Source organism: Wickerhamiella sorbophila, assembly GCF_002251995.1.
Source record: "Wickerhamiella sorbophila strain DS02 chromosome Unknown contig3, whole genome shotgun sequence".
Taxonomy (NCBI): domain Eukaryota; kingdom Fungi; phylum Ascomycota; class Dipodascomycetes; order Dipodascales; family Trichomonascaceae; genus Wickerhamiella; species Wickerhamiella sorbophila.
The window spans coordinates 2,026,193-2,049,786 of NW_020194004.1; the positions used below are offsets into that span (position 1 = coordinate 2,026,193).

A 23,594-nucleotide genomic window follows, 5' to 3' on the forward strand; every position below is an offset into this window, starting at 1 on the left:
TTAACAACCTAATTTTGACAAGCAAGCCTCTAGAATAAACCGGGCCCGTGTCCAATCTGCATCGCTTTCAGGAAAGTGCTGGAGCTCGTACGCAAGTCGATCAACCAACTTTCGGGGTGGTAAATAATTCCGTCCCATAGTCAATTCACAGACTGCGGCGGCTGCTCGAGCAGCCGTAAAGCCTCTGTTCAAAGCACGCTGTAGCACTACTCTCAAATCAGCACCCTGTCTGACTGGCGGGGATGGTTCATCAGGGGTAGCCCACGCGGCCATTCCCAGCGCTTCCATTGCCATGACCGGGTGGTTGATTTCAGCAGCACACGCCAGATGGATAAGTGCTCTAGCCTCGTATCTGAACAATCCGTCAAAAATCAAGTCTTGAAACTGGGCTACCACACTTTCCCACTCGGTAGATTCCGTAAGTTGGTCGCGAAAAAAGTCGTAATAGCGTTCTTGGTACTGTACGTCATTTGCAAATTCACGAATATTGTCTTCACACACACTGTCTGCCTCCGGATCATCTTGAACCCACTTGGGCAGCTTGGCAGCTTCAGTGTCGAAGGTTTTGATGAGTTCTGCGGGGGTGGCCCCCAGAAAATACTCGTTCACCAAGCGCTCACCAAGCGAGTTGAACTGGTAATTACTGCTCAATGCCAACAGGAGTTGATCAACCTTGACTCGCGACTCTTCCAAGGGCGGCGTAGGCAGCGGTGTAGGGTTGCCAAGGCCATCAATCGCCAATTTACTCGACTTGTGACCCATTCGCAAGAGTAAGCACAATCTGCAGAACAGTCATATGTTGAGCAGTCTCGGGCGACTAGATTGGGGTACACTTCTAAAAAAGTCTCCGCGGCTAAAAATCTATTTTGCAGGCGGCAAGTTTAATTTCGAGTCCCAGGAGGCGCTGCGTCTCTTGGTAGAAACCCAGCTCGAGCTCTACTGTGGCCTTAAAATAGCTTTGTCGCCAGGGTTCTTGGTACCCCGTTTAGCTAACCGTTTGGACTACTTGCTATGGATAAAACAGCTGACGGGCGAAAACTCGGCAGGCATTGATTTGGGAGTTGGCGGGAACTGCATATATCCACTTTTGGGGAGCCTGATAGGATTGACCATGGTCGGGGTGGACATAGATCCTGAAGCAATTGAGGCAAGCAAGACTATCTCGAAGCAGGCTGGCCTGGACATTGACCTGCGGCTGGTTGATGCCAATCAGATGGCCGGTGTTGCATCCCAAATCAGCCCCCGCCCTAAGTTCCTGATCTGCAATCCTCCTTTTTTTGCTGATAGCAGCGACAGAGCAGAAAAACCACCCAGAACTCTGGTTGCTCGAGATAGTGAGCTTTACACATCTGGAGGCGAACTTGAATTTGCCCAAAAACTTTTCGCGTCATCTAGATCTGCTGGGCTCGAATGGACGAGCATAATGCTAGGCAAGAAAAGCTCATTGGAGCCATTGATCGACCACATTGTCGCAAATAACGCCCACCACGCTGTGCATGTAATTGCTCATGGTAAGACGCGCCGGTGGGTGGTGGCATGGTCTTTCTCTGAACGGGCCCCTGATGCCTTAGGTCGAAGTTGCAGAGTACAGCGAAAGCTCAATCCACCGAAAACCCAGCGAGTTCTGCGCACAACCCTGGAGTTCGTGGAATCAACCCTCGAGAATTTAGAAGGCTCCGTGCAAAAAGGCGATCTCATCGTGTACCATGCGCCTGGGATCGTTTGGTCGCGTGCATACAGGCGCAGCCAGCGGCTACTCGGAAGCCCTGCAGCTATCGAGTTTCAACAGATAAACGATGGTCAAATATCTATGAAATTGGTGACTGGTGATATAGCAGCCTTTAACAGCCTGGTCACATTTCTCGAAAGAGCTATTAATCAATAAGTGCACTTAAAACGCCCCCTTCATTTCAACCTTCACGTCCCAAACCAAGATCGCTTACTTGCATGACCCAGGCTACTATCCAGAGTCTATTTGCGAAACGGCCGGCGGCAAAGCCTGATTCTGGAGATGTACAGCCTCATAAAAAGGCCAACATATCAAAGCTGTCATCTTTCAGGGCAGGCGAGCCTACAGATCCCGAATTTTCCGCCAAGTACGCCGAGCGTCGCGCGAGGTTTGCCAGCACCATAGGCCGCTCCAGAACCAAAAGAGGGACACCCGGTCAACGCAAACTTGACGCCGTTGGTGAGCAATTTATGGAACTCAAAAATAAAAACCCCGACAAGCTCCTGATTATTGAGGTCGGTTACAAATTTCAGATCCTCGGAGCTGATGCCGTCGATGCCAGCCGCTGCTTTGGCTGGACGGCTATTTCGGGCTGGACAACCCTAGATGCAGGTGGCCCTCAAGACGCACTGTACAACCGGTTCGCTATGGTGTCTTTTCCGACGGCCAAGTTATCGTTTTATACGCGCAAACTGGTGTCTAAGGGCTACAAAGTTGGCATCGTCCGACAAATGGAAACTGCTGCAATCAAGGCCAGTGAGCGCCGCTCGGGGCCTATGCGTCGAGAACTTGCTAATGTTTACACGCAAGGAACCTATATTGATGAAGATTCTGTTGACGATGGAGTGTCAGGCCACGTTCTCGCCCTCAAGGAGGACGTCAAAGGACAAAGCCATCGTTTTTCAATGATCAGTGTCCATTTAGCTACCGGAGACATGGTCTATGACGAATTTGAGGACTCAAGTGTGGTTATAGAGCTCGAAACCCGGCTAATGCACATCCAGCCCGCCGAGATTTTGGCGGTTGGTCAATTTTCGTCGGTCGTTCGCCGTCTCATTGATCAAATTCAATCCAGGGGCTCTGTTCGTGTCATCACGGCAAATGGAGAGTCTTCCGTCAAGGAGTATTCTCAGCTTCAGTTGTCTCCAGCATTACAAGAGTGCTCCAGATGCCTGCTCTACTACCTCACAGAATTTGGGCTCCAGACTGTTTTTCAACTACCAAACTTACAGCCATTTAGCTTGCAATCGCATATGCAACTCAATGGCAATACACTGACCAGTCTGGAGATTTTTAACAACGTCACGGACTACACGGCCCGAGGATCATTGTTTTGGGTTCTTGACAACACATGCACTGCTATGGGCAAAAGACTTTTGAAAAAATGGGTGGCCCAGCCGCTTCTTGACAGAAACATGTTGACGGCTCGGGTTGATGCTGTAGAGGAGCTGGTTGTGAACTATAATCAAGTGCTAGAGTCTGTGCGCAGTGTTATGACTCGACTCCCTGATCTCGAAAGAGCTTTGCTTCAAATACACTATGGTCGCATCTCGCGTCGTCAGCTTTATTGGACTTTACATTTTTTTGACCGCATCGCAAAAGCAACTACGCTGCCCTATATTCAGCACGCTCGGTTCAAATCGCCAATATTGATTGATCTCCTGGAACAACTTCCGAAGATTCGCGATCTGGTCGCCGAAATATATAGCTCTTTGAGTCCAACCGCAAAAGAGGGAGGTAAGCTTGATTTTTTCAACCAGGATCCTCCTGAGGTAACTGTACACAAAGAAGCGCTTGCTCAAATCGAAGCAGAGTTTGACTCTTACCTTCAAACTGCTAAGCTCGAACTGGGTGTTGACTTAAAGTATGTTTCCATCAATATGGATGAATATCTGGTGGAAATATCCAAGAGCGACGCCAAAAAGGTTCCAACGGAATGGCGGAAAATGAGTGGCACTCAAAAATCAGAACGGTTTCGCACACCTGCCACTTTAGACCTTATAAAGAGGCGTCTGTTAGAACAAGAACGTCTTGAAATCGCTTGTGATAAAGCTTATTCTGAATTCGTGGCCCGTGTTTCCCAGCACCATACTCAACTTCGCTCGGTGATTGTGACCCTAGCACAGCTTGATTGCCTGATGTCTCTTGCTGCAGTATCGCGTAAATCAGGCTACGTGCGTGTGGATTATGTCGACGAGCCTTGTCTTGAAATCGTGGACGGTCGTCACCCCATGATTGAGGCTCTGATTTCCACACCCTTCATCCCCAACGACGTTTCAATGTATCCGTCCCGCTCACGGACAATGATTGTAACTGGGCCCAATATGGGTGGTAAAAGCTCCTACGTACGTCAGGTTGCTCTCATTGCAATCATGGCCCAGATTGGTGCCTTTGTACCGGCTAAAAAGGCACGAATGAGCATGATGGATGCCGTATTCACGCGTATGGGAGCGTATGATAACATGATGCGTGGAGAATCCACCTGTATGGTAGAACTGAAAGAATGTAGCGACATTCTGGCGTCTGCTACTGAACGATCACTAGTGTTACTGGACGAAATCGGTAGAGGTACCTGCACGGTTGACGGGATGGCAATCGCCTACGCAGTACTGGACTACATGGTGAGCGAAAAGAAATCGTTCACATTATTTATAACACATTATCCCCTTCTGACCAAGCTGGCCGATCTGTACCCCAAGATTGTTACAAACTGGTGTATGCAGTACGAAGAGAACAAAGAGACCAAGCTGGTCACTCTGCTGTATAAACTAATGGAAGGAGTTGCCTATCGGTCGTATGGTCTGAACGTTGCTCGGCTAGCCAATGTTGACGACGCAGTGCTCGAAGTCGCGGCATCAAAAAGCGCCGAGTTCGAGCGCCGGCTCGAAAACCGCAAAATTGCAAATAAGCTTTTCCAGCTTCTTTCAAATTTGCCTTCCTCTATTAAAGACCTGAAATCGTACATAAAATAGCAGTTTAAGACACTTAGGGGCAAATGCGTGACACTTTCCAGTCAGAGCCTTGCTTGTCAAAAACAATGCGATCATGTACACGAGACTCTCGGCCCTGGAAAAACTCCCAGTGATCTGGCTCTACCGCCAGACCTCCCCAGTACTCTGGGCAAGGGATCTCTTCTGTGTCTTGGTACTTTTTGGCAACTTGAGCAACTGTTTCCTCGAGTTTTTCACGGCTCTCGATCGGTTGGCTCTGTTTGGAGGCAATGGCACCAATTCGCGAGCCCTTGGGCCGTTCATCGAAGTAGGGCTGGCTTTCCTCTTTTGAAAGCAAATGCGCTTTACCCTCGACCCGGACCTGGCGCTGCAGCTCCTTCCACCAGAACGTGAGCGAAACATACGGATTGGTTTTGAAGTCGGCCGCCTTGCGACTGGTGCCCCAATTGGAGTAAATAACAACGTTGCCATTGGTATCCAGCTCTTTCATCAGCACCGTACGATTAGATACCCTGCCAGAGGGGAGTTCAGCGGTAGCAAGATTCAGAGCCTCGGGTACCACGATGTTTTGTTCCTGGGCCTCTTTGAACCATTTCTCGAATTGCAGCTCAGGGCGTTTTGCAACGTCCTTCTCGTTCAGGGCAGCAAGCGTGTACTGCTCGGTTTTGGGATTGTGAATCAGTGAAGACATGGTTCGACGAAACAAGAGTGGGGACTTGCGAAGCATTTAAATCACCTTACGTACCCGGGCCCCGGGCTTATATGCCAAGCTATTAATGAGGTACTCGGTCCCAGGGCTTGTAGGCTTAGCTAGCAAGGATTTACCCGGGGCGTTTCCTGGGCATCGAACGTTTGAGATACCCTAACCTCTGGGATATGAACCACCCGTTTTTCCGACTGTGCGTTAAAGTGTAGATCTAACTATGAAGATCGGAGTTGTCGGAACAGGAATCTTTGCCACAGATGCGCATGTACCTGCCTTTGAACAGGCGGGCAATATCCAGGTAACTGCCGCGTACAACCGTACTAAGTCAAAGGCAGAGAAGTTCGTAGAGGTTGCCTCCAACGGCCAGGCCAAGGTCTACGACTCTATTGATGAGGTCTTTTCTGATGCAAACATTGACGCTGTCGACGGTTTGCTGCCTGTAGACAACAACCTTGAGCTTGTGAAAAAGGCTATTGCTGCAGGAAAGCCCCTGGCGTTTGAAAAGCCTATTGCCCACGATCTTGATGCCGCGAAAAAAATTGTCGAGCTCACCAACAAGAGCGACGTGCCCATCATGGTTCTGGAGAATTGGTGCTTCCATGAACGGACTTTGAAAATGAAGGAGCTCGTCAAGAAAATCGGCAAAGTTGAGCTTTTCCTCTACCAAACTACTAAGCCCTTTTTCATCTCCAAGTATCACCAGACCGCGTGGCGACAGAAGCCCAAGCATATTGGTGGTTTCATTAGCGACGGTGGTGTTCACGACATGGCCTTCATCACCGAAGTTCTAGGTGATGTTGCTGAAGTTAACGCTCGCACCTCCCAGCTCCGCGAGCAGAATGGAGATATTGACACCCTCAATGCCCAATTGCGCTTAGAGTCCGGTGCTTTTGGTAGTTTCACCTATGCTAAGGCATTTGGTGCTGCCGATTCCACTCTCTCATTCCAAATTTTCGGAACTGAGGGGTCTGTTGTTTTTGACGGCAACTCAATTGTCTTGAGAACAGGTCCTGACGGAAACGATATGAGCAGCGAAACTTTCGAACTTGCTCCAGAGTCTGTCAATGGTGTAGTCAGTGAGTTCAAGAACTTCACTGAAGCTGTGAAAACCAACGATAAGTCTGTTATCGTCTCTACCCCTGCCAAGTCGTTCCACCACTTTGCCACGATTGTAGCCTGTACCGAATCTTCAAAGAAGAACGGAAACACTGTTCAAGTATCAAAAGCTTAGGTATACGTAGTAACTTCTACTTTTTGGTGATCTGATGGGATAGTCTTGATACTAAATACACTTAAGAGACTTTAGAGACTTAAATGCGCAGATGCCTGGCTCGTTGCAGGTGGTTATATGATGGCAGTCATCCGAGAGATTTACAAGACTTGTTCCCAATGGCCCAATGGCAAGGCGTTCGCCTACGATTTGGTCCTAGCGAAAGATTCCAGGTTCGACCCCTGGTTGGGAAGTCTCTTTTTTATTCTTATTTTCAAATTTTTTTTTTTTTCTTTCCGTTTCGTGTCGTTTTGCCGCTCGCATATTGTCGATTCGGCATAACGTTTTTATTTAATGGGCGGTAAAACCTAGCTGTCCCCATAGATGCAACCCTCTTTTGAGCCTCTCTCTCACAAGACCGCCTGCGTGCTGATCTAATTTTTTTTTTTGAAACCCCTTGATCGTCATGGAATACGTTCCGCCGTGGAAGGAGCCGTACTTCATTGCCATTGCTGGATGCTCTGGTAGTGGTAAGACTTCGGTCTCGTCTTGGATTATTCAAAAATTGAACGTTCCCTGGACCATCATTCTCTCAATGGACAACTTTTATCGAGAGTTGACAAACGAACAGAGAGCTCTTGCTTTCGAAAGTAACTGGGACTTTGACTCTCCTGATGCCATCGATTTCGATCTGGCAATCGAAGTTTTACAGAGCATAAAGAAGGGTAAGAAAACGGATGTGCCCAACTACTCTTTTACTGAGCATAAACGCACTGATCGTACAACAATTATCTATGGAGCTAATATTGTGATTCTCGAGGGTATCTACGCATTGTATGACAAGCGAGTTTTGGATCTTGTTGATCTGAAAATATTTGTACAAGAAGACTATGATGTCTGTATGGCAAGGCGTCTACATCGCGACATTTTGCACCGCGGTCGTGAACTAAGGCTTAGCATTAAGCAGTGGGAACGGTTTGTCAAGCCTAATTTCATCCGTAACATCCAGCCCACAGAGAAAGAAGCGGATATTATTGTCCCCAACGGCGTGGAAAACAAGATCGCGCTAAACCTTCTTCTGACCCACATTCGCCTACGTCTAAAAACGAAAAGTGCGCAGCATCTTGCCGAACTAGCGAAACTTGGACGCAATTGTGATCAGGATGTGCGGGACCTGGTTCGTCTCCCGCAGTACTCCACTCAATTGAATGGAATTCACACAATTCTCTTGGACGCCAAAACTTCCCGCGCGGACTTCATCTTCTACTTTAACCGGATGGCTGATATTCTAGTTTCACTTGCCTTGGAGACGGTTTTCGAATCAAGTGTCGAGTCTAAGACTGTTACTACGCCCACAAAACGTCAATTCAAGGGTCTGTATCTTCCATTCGACAAGGTATGTGCCGTGACCATGATTCGTGGCGGCGAGTGCTTTGAGAGCGCACTAAAGGCAAGCATTCCCACTCTGTCTCTAGGAAGACTTTTAATTCAGCGCAACACCAAGACAGGTGAACCAGAGCTCCATATTTCTCGGCTTCCTCCGATTATAACGGAGGGCTGCTCCGAGCTCAAAGTTCTCCTAACGGATGCGCAAATTCTTTCTGGTGCTGCCGCCGTTATGGCTGTTCAAATTTTAGTTGACCACGGTGTCCAGCAGCAGAACATTGTTTTTATTGTCTATTCGTCTTCGGAAATAGGGATCAGACGTTTACATGCTGCTTTTCCTGAAATTAGTGTAGTTGTCGGTCGAGTCAGCCCTTCGATCTTGAGCTCAGACTACGACAGATGCTATTACGGTACATAAGATATCTATTATATGCGTACTTTTGGCGAATTCTAGCTCCAGAGGGATAATTGCAGCCCAGTTAGGGGAGTTAGAAAAAAAGACTTCCCAACCAGGGGTCGAACCTGGAATCTTTCGCTAGGACCAAATCGTAGGCGAACGCCTTGCCATTGGGCCATTGGGAACAAGTCTTATAAAGTTGGATGTTGTGACACTTTATCACCATGCATATGCACTAAAGATTAACGCGCACACACTGCTTGCGACAAAAACCACTTTGAGCATGGTTAAATTCTTACGCTCTATAAGCTCTACTCTTGCGTTCAGTTTGTGTTGTTGAATATGGTATGACGCAAACGAAGGCTGCATTCCAAGATTTCAAGAATCATCTCAAGCGAAACATGTCGTCCATATAACGGCATCCGAATAAGTTCAAAATGTTAGTATAAGATTAATAATTATCATTCGGTATTCAGTACAAGATCTAAGCAAGGAGAGCAAGGGCACCAGCAGCAATGGCAACAGCAGCTGAGACACCCTTGATAGCACCAGAGTTAGCGGGGGCAACGCTGGGGCTGGTGTTCACGGGAGAGACAACGGGTGCAGCGCCAGAGGTGCCAGCAGGGGCAGTAGGACCCGGGGCAGGGCCAGGGCCAGCAGTGGAGCTGCAGGGGATGGTAATAGTGGTAGGGGCAGTGACAGTGTAAGTCTTCTGACCGTAGGTAAAGGTAGTGGGTTCAGGGCAGTAGGTGACGTAGTCGGTAACAACGGTGGTCAAAGTGCAAGGGCAGTCAGTGATGGTCAAGGTAGTGGCCTCAGTGACAGTGTGGCACTTGCCGTTAACGCACAGAGTAGTGGCCTCAGGGCAGTAAGTGGTGTAAGCGGTAACAACAGTGGTGATGGTCGAAGCGACACTGCTGCCGGTACCGGTAGCAGTAGAGTTGCCGCTAGTGACAGGAGCCTTGCTGGTAGCATTGCCGCTGGAAACAGGGGCCTTGCTGGTAGCGTTGCCAGACATAGAGCTAGCAGGGGCAGAGCTGGCACCAGACTCGCAAGCAGGGGGGGTAGGGAAGCTAACAATAGAGACACCGTAGGCAGAAGCAGCAGAAGAGAATGCACCAGCCAAGCTAGAAGCAATGGTGGAAGCAGACTGCAGATCAGAGCAAGCAGCATCAGTCGGGAAGTTGGCGAACAGAGTGGACTCGTACTGGGAAACGAGGGAAGCAATGCTCTGGATGTTCTCGCCAGCATTGTCGCTAGCACCGATCATCAACTCACGCTTGGAAAGAGTAGAAGCTTTCTCAGTGAGGCTGGTAAGAACCTTGATAAGAGAAGCAGCCAAGGTACCGAAAGCCTGGACAGCAGGACCAACCTCAGCAGCATCCAAGGGGCCAGCAGCCGCAACGGCAGAGACGAGAGAACCAAGGCTATCCTCGAGGTTCTCGAAAGGACTTACGAGCTGGGCAGGGCTGGTGGCAGTCTCAATAGCACTGGCCAAAGCGTCGGCAGCACTGGCAGCGGAAGTGGCAGCGGCATCAGCAGCAGCGGCGCCACCGGTAGGCTTGGAAGCACCGCTGGAAGCAGCGGGAGCAGAGGATGCAGCAGGAGCGCTAGAGGCAGCAGGAGCAGAAGATGCAGCGGGAGCGCTGGAAGCAGCAGGAGCAGAAGATGCGGCGGGAGCGCTGGAAGCAGCGGGAGCAGAGGATGCAGCAGGAGCGCTAGAGGCAGCAGGAGCAGAAGATGCAGCGGGAGCGCTAGAGGCAGCGGGAGCAGAAGATGCGGCGGGAGCGCTGGAAGCAGCAGGAGCAGAAGATGCGGCGGGAGCGCTGGAAGCAGCAGGAGCAGAAGATGCGGCGGGGGCAGAAGATGCCGCGCAGTAAGTGGCGCAAGCAGTAGGAGCAGGGGGGAAAGTAGGAATACCCGAAGAAATGCTAAAGGTAGAAGCGGCACCACTGAAAGCGGAAGCGAAAGAGCTAGCAATATCGCCAGCGGTGCTCACCTGGTCGCAAGGAGCATCGGTGGGCAGACCAGCGAACAGGCTAGCCTCGATAGCTGAAGCAGGTCCAGCCAAAGAAGTGACGTCACCAACAACAATAGGACCAACACCGTTGGCAGCGAAGGCATTAGCCTTCACATTAAGGGCATTCATAAGGCTAGAAATATCGCCAACCAAGCTGCTCAAAGAGTCGATGTAAACAACAACATCATTAGAAGCAATAGTGGGAGGAGTAGCAACGGCGGAGCTCAGAGCAATGACAGAGCTGTAGAGGGGGTAGTAGCTCTGCTGGATAGCGAGAGCACCGTTGATACCATCGGACGATTGCCAAGCATTAACCAAGCTGCTAAGAGTGGAAAGGGGAGGTGCAACAGCGGCAATGGAACTCAAAATAGGGTCCTGGACGTTGCCGGGAGCTGCAGATGTGATGCAGGTGTCAGCGGCAGCGACCATAGAGAGGGTGGCAAGAAGAACTGCCTGAGTTCTGTTATCGGAGAGCTTCATCGTCAGTGTGTGATCAAATCTAGCCGGGGACTGAAACTTTATATAGGAGAGTGTCGATCGTCGACGTCAGCACCGAAAATGAAGCTCCTGCATTTGCATTGCATCTATGACAAACGTGGGGGTTAGTTCCAAATGTAAACATCGTCGCGTCTTTGAGTTAAAGCTATGGTTCTTAGAGTGCTTTTTCTGAATACTGTAATGCCCCCTATTTGCTGATAAGATCTCCAATAATTATTGCGTGTATTAGGTTCAAAGTTGTGGGTATTGTCAAAGTTCCTCGGCGCGGCCATCTTGCACGAGGCGCTCGTCATACCTGACCCCACATGTACACCTCTCAAACAAGGAGATTCCGGCTACCCAAGTGCCAGGAATGATCGAACCCCTTGAAGCGTCTGTGGCGGTTTGATACTATTTTTGGCTGTTGTAGAAACAGTCGGCAGTACGTTCATTTTGCTGGAGTCTGCCCAAGTCAGACCTCACTTGGCTACCTGTCAAACGCTCACCAGTGGAGGTATCGTTGTCCCAACACGTATCATGCATCATGCATGCATGATGAGCGCAAAGCTCCATATTTGGAAGGAATGTACTAACCTAACGCGATCGATTTTGCTAACTTTAGATCCAGACAACCACTCGACTCAATTCATTTGTTCCTGAACGGTTCTTGCTCAAAGGTTCATGTCTCCGTGAGTTTTACCGAGGATGTCCTGTATGTACCGAGGCCTTTCTTATCTAAATTTAGCGTCGGGCCGAGGAGAAAAAAGCCCAGTAATCTGCAGCGATGTTATTGCTCTGATGCTTGGCGGCCGCATAAACATGCACGTTCAGGGCATGCTCGATGTCATTTCGGGTCAGATCAAACCGTATTTCGATATTGTTGATATCCAAGCGGGGTTCTGTGGAATTTACCATCTCAACAGACTTCGAGCTCTTGTTTGAATGGCTTCAAGACAAGATTCACCTGCCTAACCCAACCTTTTAGTTCACGCATTCTGCTTGTTGCACATGTCCTAACTGGCTCGGTCCACAAACTTGCAACCCAAGGGGTGCATGTATGTAAAGTGGTCACATGGTCAATATGGTCCCACAGCATGCAGGTTCTAACTTTTCAAAAATAGATTTTTTCCAAGGAAGAAATGCTCTGACTGCAGGTTTTTTTGTCGGATGCTCGATCCAGTGTTTTTCGATGGGCCAACGCATGCAACTGGAGATAGTTGTGTATTTAGTGGTAACTAGTTAATTAGCATTACCTAGCGGTTGCCTGTTTCAGGAACTCCACCACGATCTGGGCTATCTCTGTCGCTGCACTGGGAATCTCAAGAGCACCAGAAATTACCTCTTGGGGTATTCGGGCTCGAAATCACGGAACTCGAGTACACCTTAAAAGCTGGCATATATATCTGCTTGTAGTTTTGCCGTTAGTTAGAATGAACCGACTTCTATTGCTTTCAGCTCTAGGTGGAGTATCCGCGAGGGTAGGAGAGCCCTATGGGTGGGCATGCTATACTCTTGCTGGGAAAATGGACTGGCCTGAATGTGCAGGTAAAACCGGAGACGAGCTAAGGGAGTGTCTGTGCGACCTTCCCTTATTTGTATCGGTCACCACGGAATGCCTTGCTCGGGCCGTTGTGAACGACTCGAATCCATATGATGCCTTTGATCGCGGGTACTTGTCTTTATGTCAAAGAGAGCCCGAAGTCGAAGTTCTGGTAGATATCGTACCTGACGACTTGTTACAGGACGGCGTTCAAACGGCCAAGGCAGCAATTCAAAACAAAAAGCTGTCTCAGATCTATGGTCTCGTGCTCATGCTCTTTTGGATGTCAATTTGTCTCATAAGAATCATCGCAGTGACATTGTCCGCATTTGCACCAGGATGTGCTCAAAAGATTCGTGAGAGCAAGATCTCCTCGCATTTTAAGTCAATGATACTATATCCAGCTACAGTGAACGGAAAGCATGCGCTGCCAGTTTTGCGCATCGGGAAGTTTTCTATACGCTTGCCAGTACGCTGGATCACTATCGTACTTGTTGTTTTTGTTTTTTTGAATTTTGTTTTCCTGTTCTCCTCTTTTACGATAGTCGAACGCAGTATCACGTTTAAGACGCAGTCTATGCAATTTAAAAGGGTACTAGGTTACCGCAGTGCATGTTTAACAATGTTCCTGCTGCCTGTTCTTCTGCTATTTGGGGGTAGGAACAATTTTTTGATGCCATGGACCCGTTGGAATCATGGCGTGTTTGTAATTTTTCACAAGTGGATCGCCAGGATGATTATGGTGAATATAGCTACCCATGCAATTTGCTACAGTCTTCTCCGCACTGAGCAAGGTTTATATCCTGGCGTTTTCAGAAAGTTTTATTGGAAATGGGGAGCAGCCGGCATTGGCTCTTTATCTCTATTGATTTTCTTCTCGCTACCGTACTTTAGGCGCTACAAGTACGAGCTGTTCTTGGTCTCTCACATTTTGCTAGCTGTCAGTTTTGTCGTGTCAGCTTGGTATCACGTTAGAACACTTGACTACGGAAAGTATCATGTCATAGCTGCTATTGTGGTATGGGGAGCCGACCGCCTTCTGAGATTCCTTCGTATGGCGCTGCTCAGCCCAAGACATGCGACCATTAGGCACTCGAAGCATGTATCCTGTTTGGTCATTGACAACTCTGGTCATTGGGAAGCAGAAGCAGGCAACTATATTTATGTTCATTTCTCCAAACTTCGATTTTGGGAGTCGCATCCTTTTTCTGTTGTACCCACGCCTGAGGGTAACATCAAGCTTTGCATTCAGCGCAAAGAAGGATTGACTGGTATGCTTGATTCTCTCACTGACGATAAAATGAAAGTATGGATCGACGGCCCATATGGCTATCATACTAGCTATAAGAATCATGACCGAATGGTGCTCATTGCTGGCGGTATCGGCATAACCCAATCCCTCGGTATAATATATGGCTTGCTTGAGGAGAAAGTACCGAGAAAAATATCTCTGTACTGGAGTATCCCGTATTTGGACTATCTGGAGTTTTTCGTCGATGACATTGAGAGGCTTCAAACCGACATTGAAATCAAGATCTTTGTAACAAGAGACAGTCCAGACGAAACGCAGGCAAAGAAATCATTTCCCATTGAATACGAGCATATGGACATCAAGTCTATCATTACTGACAACTGTGAAAAAGACCCTAGCGTTGCGTTTATGGTCTGTGGTCCGCCTCGCATGAACGATACGGTGAGAAAAGAGTCTTGCGATGCACTGAAAAACGGGGCGTCGTTGACATACACTGAAGAGCTGTTTTGCGACTGATTCCGATCAGGTTAATTTATCAGCCTTTGAGCTACGTACATTCCTCCCCATACACAGCTTTACTATTCCTAGCATTCATAGTTTACGCATGTCCGTTATTTGGCCCTTGCCCAGGCAAGTCCAAAAAAAAAATTAGTAAGGAAATTTTTCATGAGTGATTCCTTGAAGGATAGGCTCAATAGTCATTCGGATGCATTTAAGGGGCTTCTTTCTTTGATCCCTGCTAAATACTACTATGACGACGAGTCCAAGTCTCAGTGGAATCGCAAAAAGGCCACGAAGAGTGATGCTCATCGGGTCAAGCAAGCCAAGTTCGATCCCAGCCAAGGCTCTAGTGCATTAGACGAGGTCACTCGTCGTGAAACAGATGCGGTTGTATCCAAGTCTGGTGCTGATAGTATAGAGGTCGATTCATTCGAGCAGGAAGTTTTGGACGAGGAGAGCGATTCTGATATATCTGTTATTTTCGACGACCATGGAAACGAAATTCGTCTTTCGGGAGATGCACCCGACTCCTCTGATGATTTACCAGTCCAGCCCGCCAAAGTTCAAGAAAAGCCTGCCAAAAAGGCCTCCGCAAATCCCAAGGTTACACAGGCCGAGTCCAAGCGTCAGCCATCTAGCGAGGCTCAACCTGAGAAAAAATCCAGTGCAAAGCCTGCTGCTAAGCGAGATGCTCAAGGAATAGAGGAGTTGCGAAAGAAGCTTGCAGACAAAATTACAGAAATGAAAATCAGACGGAAAGCACCTGGCACTAACGCACCTGGCGCACCAAAAAATCGTGAAGAGCTGTTAGCAGCTCGAAAACAACGACAGGATATCAAGAAAAGGAAATGGGATGAAACAGATGCTGCCTCCGATGGTGAAAATATCGACGAGAATCATTCATTGGCTGAAGATGTGGATACCCCGGAAAGAGCCTCGAATGAGGAGACGATTATATTTGGTCAGATTAAATTAGGGGATGGAAACAAGCTGGGTCTCAATTTGTCTGCGGATGAGCAGAAAGTATTGAAGCGACGGAACGCTGCAGATCAACTGCGTGTGCTTGAAAGTCGCAAGGCCAAAATCAGCTCGCTCCCTGAGGCCAAACAAACAGAGATTGCTAACAAGGCTCAATGGAGCCGGGCTATCCTCCAATCCGAGGGTGCTAAAGTGAGAGACAACGAGAAATTACTGAAGAAGACTGTCAAACAACAGCAAAGACGGAAGCTTAAATCCGAACTTCAGTGGAAGGACCGTTTGGACACTGTTGCAAAAGGTATTGCCTCTCGCGAGGCCAAACGCAACGCGAATCTCGCTGCTCGCAAAGAAGCCAAGTTTTCTAAAGGTAAAAAGAAGAAACCCAAGCGTGCTGGCTTCGAGGGCAAAAAGCGTCGCAAGTAGTTTCCTGTTTGTATCTCTATCGTTATTTTATGGCATTTTCTCTATGAACCCATCCCCGTCAACTCTTCTGAGTGACCTTTATTTATGTCTTTATTATAGCACAGTCAAGTCACGACGCGGACTGCGTTCGTCGCCTGCGCTCCTCCTTGTTTCTTAAAGGTGTGGTCGTATGCAGTGGGTTTATGCAGGGCGTGTTTGAAGTTAGATCGAGCACTTTGGTCGCAGGCCGCCAAAGTGTAATTTCGCGATAAACGACACTATTTGTGTTTAAATTTGGTATATCGTTTATAGTTTCGTCCGAATTGATTATTTCGGCCTGCAGCAGCTCTTTCCAATTTATCCAGCACAGATCCTATCTACACTTTGTCATGACACATACGTACCTTGATTTAATGCGCCAAGTGGATTCGGCCAAAAATCTGGAAGGGGTTTATGAGTTCCGTTCACACGATGGAAACAAGATAGGAAAGATACTACCGTTTGTTGTCGCTCAATTGAAGAGGAGCGCTGCGTTTGAAATCGAAGAAGAGTGGAAAACAGTCAGAATCACCTTGGAGAGTGCACAAGAGCGATCTGCAGCTTTGAAGGCACTATGTGCCGATTGGCGCCAGGATAAAGTTTTCAGAGTACTCGAGGGATGGAGGAACGAGCTTTATCCTGTGTATAGTCCGTCGAAGACCATCTACTTTGTGATCGAGAGGTCAGCGGCATGCCTATTTGGACTCGTTACGTACGGATCGCATATAACAGGCTATGTTCCGGCGCAGCGGCCAGAGGATTTCTTGCTATGGGTTCCAAGAAGATCGTATTCTAAGCCTACATGGCCAGGGAAACTGGACAACACAGTTGCTGGCGGGCTAGGCTTCCCGGCTGGACCGTGGGAAACTGCGATCAAAGAATGCCAAGAAGAGGCAGGTCTACCGGCAGAGTATGTTCAGCCTCGGCTGAAAACCGTCGGAGTTCTTACATACGAGTTTCAACTTGAGCATACCGTTGAAGAAGAGACTGGAGTCTACCAGCCCGAGGTTGAGTACATATACGACCTGGAAATGGACAAAGATACACAGCCCCACCCTGAAGATGGAGAAGTCCACGAATTCAGCCTAATGACGACACAGCAAGTCCACGAGAGACTGGTGAACGGCGAGTTTAAGTACAACTGTGCTCTGGTCATGATCGATTTCTTCATTCGACACGGCATTGTGACACCTGAAAACGAGCAGGACTATATTGAAATCGTGGGACACTGCCACCGTAAACTAGACTACCCGCTGCGATAAATTATAAATGCGATTGTTGGGCCAAGAGCGCCCGACCTTGTTCAGTCGTTTGAGCGGGGGTCAAAGCAATTCTAACCGCTGATCCCGATCCTTGAGGCGTATACACAAGTTTCTCCAGATCATAGCTTTGGTCCCACCCTAGTATGTACAAATTTTTGAGATCGGGAAAGTTTATTCCAACCAAGTCCTGCTCGTGAAGGATCTGAACCCGATGTTTGAGTTTCGAGAAAACAGCCTGGGCAATTTCTCTGGGAGAAACGCTTGATGGCACCACAACCACGCCGTCACCATGCCAGATGTTTGCCAATGCTTCCACGTAGCGATCGATTGACACTTTGGCGCTGTGGATCCAATCTGAATTGGTATCAAGAGTTTTCCCGTTTGGATCTGTCAAAAACACACTGGCCTTGGCAGTCTCCCAGTCGGTAGAGACCTCCAGAAATGGCCGCTTTTTACCCTGTACTTCGAACACGCCAGCCAGCTGCAGGAACTCCAGCGGTCTTTGCACGGACGACAGCACTATCACAGCGGGATTGTCTGCCTTGCCCAGAATGTACTTGGCAAGCACCTCGACCCCGGTCACTTTGCCCTTTTTCTCGTACTCCTCGAGCTCATCGATCACCAGCGTTTCCAAGCTCGCAAGGTCGACTAATGAAGCGTCATAGTTCATGTAGTCTAGTAGTCGTGTGGGCGTCGCAACCAGCGTCGAGCAGCCAGAGACAAACGAGCGGTGCTGCATCTCGTCATTGTACTCTTTGCCTGTTCTGTAAAGCTGCCGCACGGGTATTTTAAGCGAGCTCAGCAGCTTTGCATACTGCTGCGCGAGGCCCCCCGTGGGGACCAAGATGAGATTTTTGAGCGGGCCCTCTTTGGTGCCTTTGGACAGTGCTAGTGCAGCAGCAACCGACTTACCGCTGCCCGGCGGCGACCGGGCGATCAACGATTTGCCAGACTGAACGACCGTCAGCATCTTCTTCTGCATCTCCGTGGGAACAGGAAACTTAGCACAGGCCCGGGGCGTCAGCCCAAGCTGCTCAAAACTAGTCACCGTGCGGGGGTCCCTGAGCACTGAAAACGCTCGTCCGCCGCCTGGACCCAGCCACCGCGGCCATATTGACGGTTTCATATAATTTAATATTTTTTTTTCCTCCTTAGATCAGTTGGGAGAAAAAGCACACTAAACAGGCTCGACGGCTCAGTGCTTACTTACAGACGGCGAGGTCCCACTGTTTTCTCCACATTTCCACAGAGGGCACAGTGAGCTGGGACCCAACGACCACAACAATGTCGAACGACACCAACGTGATCCTCATGGAGAGTGCCAATAGCCTGGACGTCCAGGACCTGGTGGAGCCGAAAAATGGGTTGATATACACTACATTGATGCTGCTGCCGCGTTTAGGGTGGGCGATTCTCCAATTGCTCTACATCGGGCTCATGGCGATCTTCCGCGCGATGGAGCCATCGCTGAGCCGGAGGCTTTCTGTCTCCTTTTCTGTTTCGGCGCTGTTGATGCTTTCTCTGGTGTTTTTTGCTGTTTTGTGGGCCCTGGTCAGATACCACTGGCTTACCCGGTACTCGCGCCTGCATGAGGATGATCAGGCAGAAGACGAGATTTCGGAACAGCTGTTGGATGACTTGCATTACAAGGATAGCGACGACGATAGAGACGACACCAGTGGCTACTTTGATGAGTTCCTCAGCGCCATCCAGATCTTCGGCTACCTTGACCGTAAGGTCTTTATGGAGCTCACTAAGAGCATGCAGACGTATCGGCTGAACGAAGGCGAGACTCTTCACCACCATGATGTGCATGGGTTCGCGTTTGTCGTAGACGGTGTGATTCAGGTGTACTCGAAGCCTTTGGAGAACAGCGGCGAAAACAATGGATACGAGCTCATCAACGAGGTCAAGAGAGCCGCGCCATTGTCTTCGCTGTTTTCTATTTTATCGCTATTCACTGAAGACGTCGAGCTTAACGAGCATTTAAATCCTACTCGGATGGACGATTTCGAAATCAATCCTCCCCCGTCGGTTTCAAGAGCTCAGAGCCCTACCACCTCCTCGCCCAAAGGAACGGGTTATTTTGACCACGTTCATGACGAAAAAGTGCGCTCAGAGTCTACAGCAAAACCCCGCGAGTCTGACTTTGACAAGGTATCCAAAGAGATCTTGTCCGTGGCGAAGACCCCGGCTACAATTGCCGTCATTCCGGCACGGGCTTTCAGAATGCTGACTCGAAAGTATCCGAGAGCCACAGCAAATATCGTCCAGATCATTCTTACTCGCTGGTCTCGAGTGACATTCCGTACCTGCCATCACTACCTCAATTTGACATCTCATATCTTCCAGGCTGAAGTCACGTTAAACCAATTGGCGACCAATGACTTTCCCGACTGGCTGCGGGAAGGAGCAGTTCGAAGACTCCAAGCCATGGCAGAGAATGATCAGGATGCAAAGAAATTCTCGCTTAAGCGTTCGCGAAAGGGCCCTGTGTTCGATTTGTCGGCTACTTCGCACCAGGTGTCGCTCGACCACAGCATTGATCCTACTTTCCCCGGTGACTTGTTGTCAAACGTGCCATTATCGCGAAGACCGACCATGGCAAACATTCGTGACAATTTGCAAACTGTCAACCGTAGGGACACTATCAATCTCATCAATCAGCAACTCAGCCAAGCTTCGTCCAAAAATTCATCAAAGCATAACTCGAGGCCTTCAAGCTTGAAGGGTGCTTATCCTAGTGCTGAAACAAGTGCCATTGACATTCAAAAGCTTCTGCCACCTAGAATGCGTCGGAATGTTAGCTTTATCACTGATGATGGGCTGCACCTCCAGGAAGACAATCAGACCGAGGACGCCGCGCTTAGGCATGCCCTCGTGGAGGTGATGTTTTCAATCATGGGTTTTGACTCGACAATGGGCCGCCAGCATCAAAGTAGCGGGAACAAGCCTCGAGATGAACAAGCATCGAACGGGACGTTAGGAAATACCCTGGAAAGCTTCAAGATTTCTGCCACGGAACCTGTGCCCAGCAGCCAAGATAGTGCCACAGAGGTGACTTCTGTGTACTCAGATTCTGAGACCATTCACATGTCATACGAGGAAGTGGTTGAGGAAGCATCTGAATACATTGATGTCGAATTTTACCGCGAGGGCCAAATTATTTCGGAGACCGGCAAAACTTGTCCTGGCATGTTTTTCATTCTAGACGGCCAGCTTCAAGTTGTTAGTCCTAAAGGTGATGGGAAAGAGGAAGTTCTTTATACTGTTCACCCGGGTAGTGTGACAGGGTATTTGGAAACTGTGACCGGCCATAAAGCTTCCGTCAACATTGTTGCCAAAACAGACGTTTGTGTGGCCGTTCTAAGCCGTGAGCATTTTGAAAGAATCACGGAAAGGTGCCCCGCACTATATATTTATGCTGCAAAGACCTTAACAACGTTGTTGAGCAGACCCATCATTCAGCTTGATTTTGCCCTTGAATGGACTAACGTCAAATCTGGCAGTACGATCTACCATCAAGGAGCGTCTGCAGATGCAATTTACTTTGTGTTGAATGGACGCGTGAGAACCGCTGTGGAGAAAAAGGACGAAAAACAAAAAACAGGAAAGCAGACTACTGGCGAGTACGGACAGGGATCTACTTTAGGCGAGCTCGAAGTGTTTTTGGGTGGCCAGTACCTATCGACAGCTGTTACCGTTCGCGAAACAGAACTTGCGCGATTTCCTCGTACTCTCGTCAAGAGTCTAGCGCAGTCTTATCCATCGATCACTTTCGAACTCACCAAGATTGTCGCTACGGAGATTGTTCGACTGAAGAACGGCGAAGCGAGCAGTGTTCCTTCGGCATATTTCAGAACCATTTCTGTAGTTCCGACTCATGAAGGGCTTCCAGTCTCAGAATTCGCGCATCGCCTATCTGCGGCGTTCACATCGATCGGCCGAACCAGTGTTGTATTGACGAATGCCAGTGTTCTGAGATACCTTGGCCGCTATGCATTCAGTCGTATGGGTACATTGAAGCTCAAAGCGCTTTTGGCTGACCTTGAGGAACAATACGATAACGTTTTATTTGTTGCGGACACTGGGCCCAAGACATCGTGGACAAGGACTTGCGTCGGAATGGCGGACTGTGTGTTGCTTCTGGCTGACGCACAGGCGAGCCCCAAATTTGGCCCTTACGAGCCACTACTGCTACGGGCCTCTGCAGAAACGAAATTGATCCTTCTCCAACATGAACAGCATGTTGTCCCCGGTTCGACTTCTCGGTGGTTGAAAAACAGACCGTACGTGAAATCGCACAACCATATTCACATGAAATTCTCGCACAAGGCCAGCACAGTGCCAACAACGTCGCAAGAGCAGGGAGCTGTTCAAAAGTTGCGCAGCTTCAAGCGACGGGTTGAGCAAGAGTTCCGGAACCGGGGGCCTCAAGGTCGATCACGTGTGATTCAAGCTGAGCGAAACTCCTATGCCTTCAAGAACGATTTCCAAAGACTCGCACGTGTGCTGTCTGGGCAGGCTGTTGGTTTAGTGCTTGGTGGAGGAGGTGCCCGCGGTATTGCGCACATTGGCGTGTTGAGAGCGCTGGAAGAGAACCAGATTCCGATAGACATGGTTGGCGGTACGTCGATTGGCTCGTTTGTCGGCGGGCTGTATGCGAGGGAGTATGACAATGTTCCACTCTATGGACGTGCCAAAAGGTTTGCCAGCCGACTGAGTAACTTGTGGAGAATGATGCTGGACGTGACGTATCCAGCCACTGCGTACACGACAGGCCACGAGTTCAATCGCGGTATCTGGAAAGCATTCGGAGAATCCAGAATTGAAGATTTTTGGCTGCCGTACTTTTGCAATACAACCAACCTCACAAGGTCGCGAATGGAGATCCACAAGAAAGGCTATGCCTGGCGGTACATTCGTGCTTCCATGTCGTTGGCTGGGTTAGTGCCTCCCATTGAAGACAAGGGAGAAATGCTTTTGGACGGTGGTTATATGGACAACGTCCCCGTGCGCGAGATGATAGAGGCCGGTGCACGGTACATCATCGCGGTTGACGTTGGTTCTGTGGACGATACATCGAAAGTACAGTATGGTGATACATTGAGCGGGCTTTGGGTGTTATTCAACCGGTGGAATCCGTTCAGCAAGCACCCGAATGTGCCGAACATCGCCGAAATTCAGCAACGGCTAGCCTATGTGTCGAGCGTGCAAGCACTGCAGGAAGCCAAGGCTTCGCCCAACCTGCTGTACTTGCGGCCGCCTATTGATTTCTATGCCACGCTTGACTTTGGCAAGTTCGACGAGATCTTGTCTGTGGGGTACACCTACGCCATCGACAAGCTTAAGGAGGTTGGGGCCAACGACAAGCTGGGACTGGGCGCGATAGTTTCCAAGGATCCACCCAAAGTGCGGTTCCGCCGGCATTCGATTTAGTATTTATGTATATTATAGCAAGCAAAAAGGGCAGTTAAATACAGATTAGCGAGCACACAAAACGCGGTGGGGGCGAAGCGGGTTCACTGGCGAATCAGAATGACGGTGTCGCCGCGAACAAGAAGCATATCGCTGCGGGCCGTCTGTTTTTGGATCTGGTTGTTGTCGTCGAACGAGAAGACCGTCTCCTCGACGTCGCCGAGGACCATGTTGCAGTGCTCGTCGTAGCCGTGCAGGGTTCCCCGCAGCTCGCGATTGTTTCTGAGCTTGACCAAAATTTCCTCGCTGAGCAGGGCCCTCACCATGTCCAAGGGTTGCGGCATATTTAGGCGGTTGGTGTTCAGTCAAAGTACAAACCAGCCTTTAGGTGCGATGGTGCTTACTCAGGCGACGGCCGGGGCAAAAGCCTGCTTACGTGACGGGGGGAAGTTGAGTTCTGAAAAAAATGATGCGCCGGTTTTCAACGAGCGCAGCGGTGCTCAGACGGTCGGTGGCCAATGCCAAACCACTGGTGCTGCGCCCGCCCATCGAGCCGCGGGTTTCTGATGTCAATGTCCCTGAGGATCACCCTCTGTGGCAGTTTTTTGCCGACCAGAAGTACATGCGCACCTCGACGGAGCTGAACGGTGTGGGCAACTCGTGGACGATTCCACAGCTCCGACGTAAGTCTTTCGACGACCTGCACACTCTCTGGTATGTTTGCTTGAAAGAATGGAACAGATTGGCCCGCGAGCAGTACATTGTCAAGCAGTGGATGAGTCGGCCGAGTGAAGACACGTTTACGGACGATAACTCGCTCTACACTGAAACTGTCAACAAGATCCGCGAGTCCATGTGGCGTATTCGCCATGTCCTCGCCGAGCGCTATCATGGGTACCGCGAGGCGGGCCAGATTCTGGGCGAGGAGTACCCCAAGCTGCTGGCGGAGTTCTCCAAGGAGTACCTCGAGGCAGATTCTAATGCAGACGCCGAGGTCACTGGGCAGCTTGAGCGATTCCAGTTTGCATTCTTTGGCATCAATCCTCTCCTCGAGGGCAACTTCCCCGAGCCCCAGGTTCTCAGAGGCCTGTATGCTGTTGCCAGACTCAAGCTGGCTCGCTATGCTTCTGAACAGAGCCAGGTCTCTGACGTGAAAGACGTCCGCGAAGCCTTCCTTCTGTTCACTTGCGAGCACTCTCCCGAGGGAGTTGCTGAGGCCATCGAGAGCATCCTGGAGGTGCGTCAAGCCGAGCCCGTAGAGGACGAACTCGAGACCCTTTCACAGTTGATGCTTGCCAGCCAACAAGCATGAGCACAGCAATAAAA

General features: G+C 49.5%; 14 protein-coding genes across 14 annotated transcripts; 9 read left to right on the top strand and 5 right to left on the bottom strand.

The window, feature by feature from the left end:
- Positions 1-762, bottom strand: B9G98_03064 (hypothetical protein; the record flags this gene model as incomplete). Its single annotated transcript, XM_024809621.1, has 1 exon — positions 1-762. One exon carries the CDS (start codon positions 760-762, stop codon positions 1-3), a length of 762 nt encoding a protein of 253 aa, XP_024665389.1.
- A 34-nt stretch (positions 763-796) lies between these two features.
- B9G98_03065 (Putative methyltransferase-like protein C27D7.08c) lies at positions 797-1,885 on the top strand (the record flags this gene model as incomplete). Its single annotated transcript, XM_024809622.1, has 1 exon — positions 797-1,885. The coding sequence occupies one exon, from the start codon at positions 797-799 to the stop codon at positions 1,883-1,885; it is 1,089 nt and encodes a 362-aa protein (XP_024665390.1).
- A 62-nt stretch (positions 1,886-1,947) lies between these two features.
- Positions 1,948-4,701, top strand: B9G98_03066 (DNA mismatch repair protein msh3; the record flags this gene model as incomplete). The annotated part of the gene is made up of 1 exon (XM_024809623.1): positions 1,948-4,701. One exon carries the CDS (start codon positions 1,948-1,950, stop codon positions 4,699-4,701), a length of 2,754 nt encoding a protein of 917 aa, XP_024665391.1.
- Positions 4,702-4,714: 13 nt separating this feature from the next.
- On the bottom strand, positions 4,715-5,407 carry B9G98_03067 (Pyridoxamine 5'-phosphate oxidase; the record flags this gene model as incomplete). The annotated part of the gene is made up of 1 exon (XM_024809624.1): positions 4,715-5,407. The coding sequence occupies one exon, from the start codon at positions 5,405-5,407 to the stop codon at positions 4,715-4,717; it is 693 nt and encodes a 230-aa protein (XP_024665392.1).
- Positions 5,408-5,603: 196 nt separating this feature from the next.
- Positions 5,604-6,617, top strand: B9G98_03068 (hypothetical protein; the record flags this gene model as incomplete). Its single annotated transcript, XM_024809625.1, has 1 exon — positions 5,604-6,617. The coding sequence occupies one exon, from the start codon at positions 5,604-5,606 to the stop codon at positions 6,615-6,617; it is 1,014 nt and encodes a 337-aa protein (XP_024665393.1).
- Positions 6,618-7,062: 445 nt separating this feature from the next.
- On the top strand, positions 7,063-8,400 carry B9G98_03069 (Uridine kinase; the record flags this gene model as incomplete). Its single annotated transcript, XM_024809626.1, has 1 exon — positions 7,063-8,400. The coding sequence occupies one exon, from the start codon at positions 7,063-7,065 to the stop codon at positions 8,398-8,400; it is 1,338 nt and encodes a 445-aa protein (XP_024665394.1).
- A 463-nt stretch (positions 8,401-8,863) lies between these two features.
- On the bottom strand, positions 8,864-10,828 carry B9G98_03070 (hypothetical protein; the record flags this gene model as incomplete). The annotated part of the gene is made up of 1 exon (XM_024809627.1): positions 8,864-10,828. One exon carries the CDS (start codon positions 10,826-10,828, stop codon positions 8,864-8,866), a length of 1,965 nt encoding a protein of 654 aa, XP_024665395.1.
- Positions 10,829-12,399: 1,571 nt separating this feature from the next.
- B9G98_03071 (putative ferric reductase transmembrane component) lies at positions 12,400-14,184 on the top strand (the record flags this gene model as incomplete). The annotated part of the gene is made up of 1 exon (XM_024809628.1): positions 12,400-14,184. The coding sequence occupies one exon, from the start codon at positions 12,400-12,402 to the stop codon at positions 14,182-14,184; it is 1,785 nt and encodes a 594-aa protein (XP_024665396.1).
- A 150-nt stretch (positions 14,185-14,334) lies between these two features.
- B9G98_03072 (Ribosomal RNA-processing protein 14) lies at positions 14,335-15,570 on the top strand (the record flags this gene model as incomplete). The annotated part of the gene is made up of 1 exon (XM_024809629.1): positions 14,335-15,570. The coding sequence occupies one exon, from the start codon at positions 14,335-14,337 to the stop codon at positions 15,568-15,570; it is 1,236 nt and encodes a 411-aa protein (XP_024665397.1).
- Positions 15,571-15,938: 368 nt separating this feature from the next.
- On the top strand, positions 15,939-16,850 carry B9G98_03073 (hypothetical protein; the record flags this gene model as incomplete). The annotated part of the gene is made up of 1 exon (XM_024809630.1): positions 15,939-16,850. The coding sequence occupies one exon, from the start codon at positions 15,939-15,941 to the stop codon at positions 16,848-16,850; it is 912 nt and encodes a 303-aa protein (XP_024665398.1).
- A 1-nt stretch (position 16,851) lies between these two features.
- B9G98_03074 (RNA helicase CrhR) lies at positions 16,852-17,976 on the bottom strand (the record flags this gene model as incomplete). The annotated part of the gene is made up of 1 exon (XM_024809631.1): positions 16,852-17,976. The coding sequence occupies one exon, from the start codon at positions 17,974-17,976 to the stop codon at positions 16,852-16,854; it is 1,125 nt and encodes a 374-aa protein (XP_024665399.1).
- Positions 17,977-18,134: 158 nt separating this feature from the next.
- Positions 18,135-22,289, top strand: B9G98_03075 (Lysophospholipase NTE1; the record flags this gene model as incomplete). The annotated part of the gene is made up of 1 exon (XM_024809632.1): positions 18,135-22,289. One exon carries the CDS (start codon positions 18,135-18,137, stop codon positions 22,287-22,289), a length of 4,155 nt encoding a protein of 1,384 aa, XP_024665400.1.
- Positions 22,290-22,372: 83 nt separating this feature from the next.
- On the bottom strand, positions 22,373-22,612 carry B9G98_03076 (U6 snRNA-associated Sm-like protein LSm3; the record flags this gene model as incomplete). The annotated part of the gene is made up of 1 exon (XM_024809633.1): positions 22,373-22,612. One exon carries the CDS (start codon positions 22,610-22,612, stop codon positions 22,373-22,375), a length of 240 nt encoding a protein of 79 aa, XP_024665401.1.
- A 122-nt stretch (positions 22,613-22,734) lies between these two features.
- B9G98_03077 (54S ribosomal protein L4, mitochondrial) lies at positions 22,735-23,580 on the top strand (the record flags this gene model as incomplete). Its single annotated transcript, XM_024809634.1, has 1 exon — positions 22,735-23,580. One exon carries the CDS (start codon positions 22,735-22,737, stop codon positions 23,578-23,580), a length of 846 nt encoding a protein of 281 aa, XP_024665402.1.
- Between the last annotated feature and the right edge of the window lie 14 nt (positions 23,581-23,594).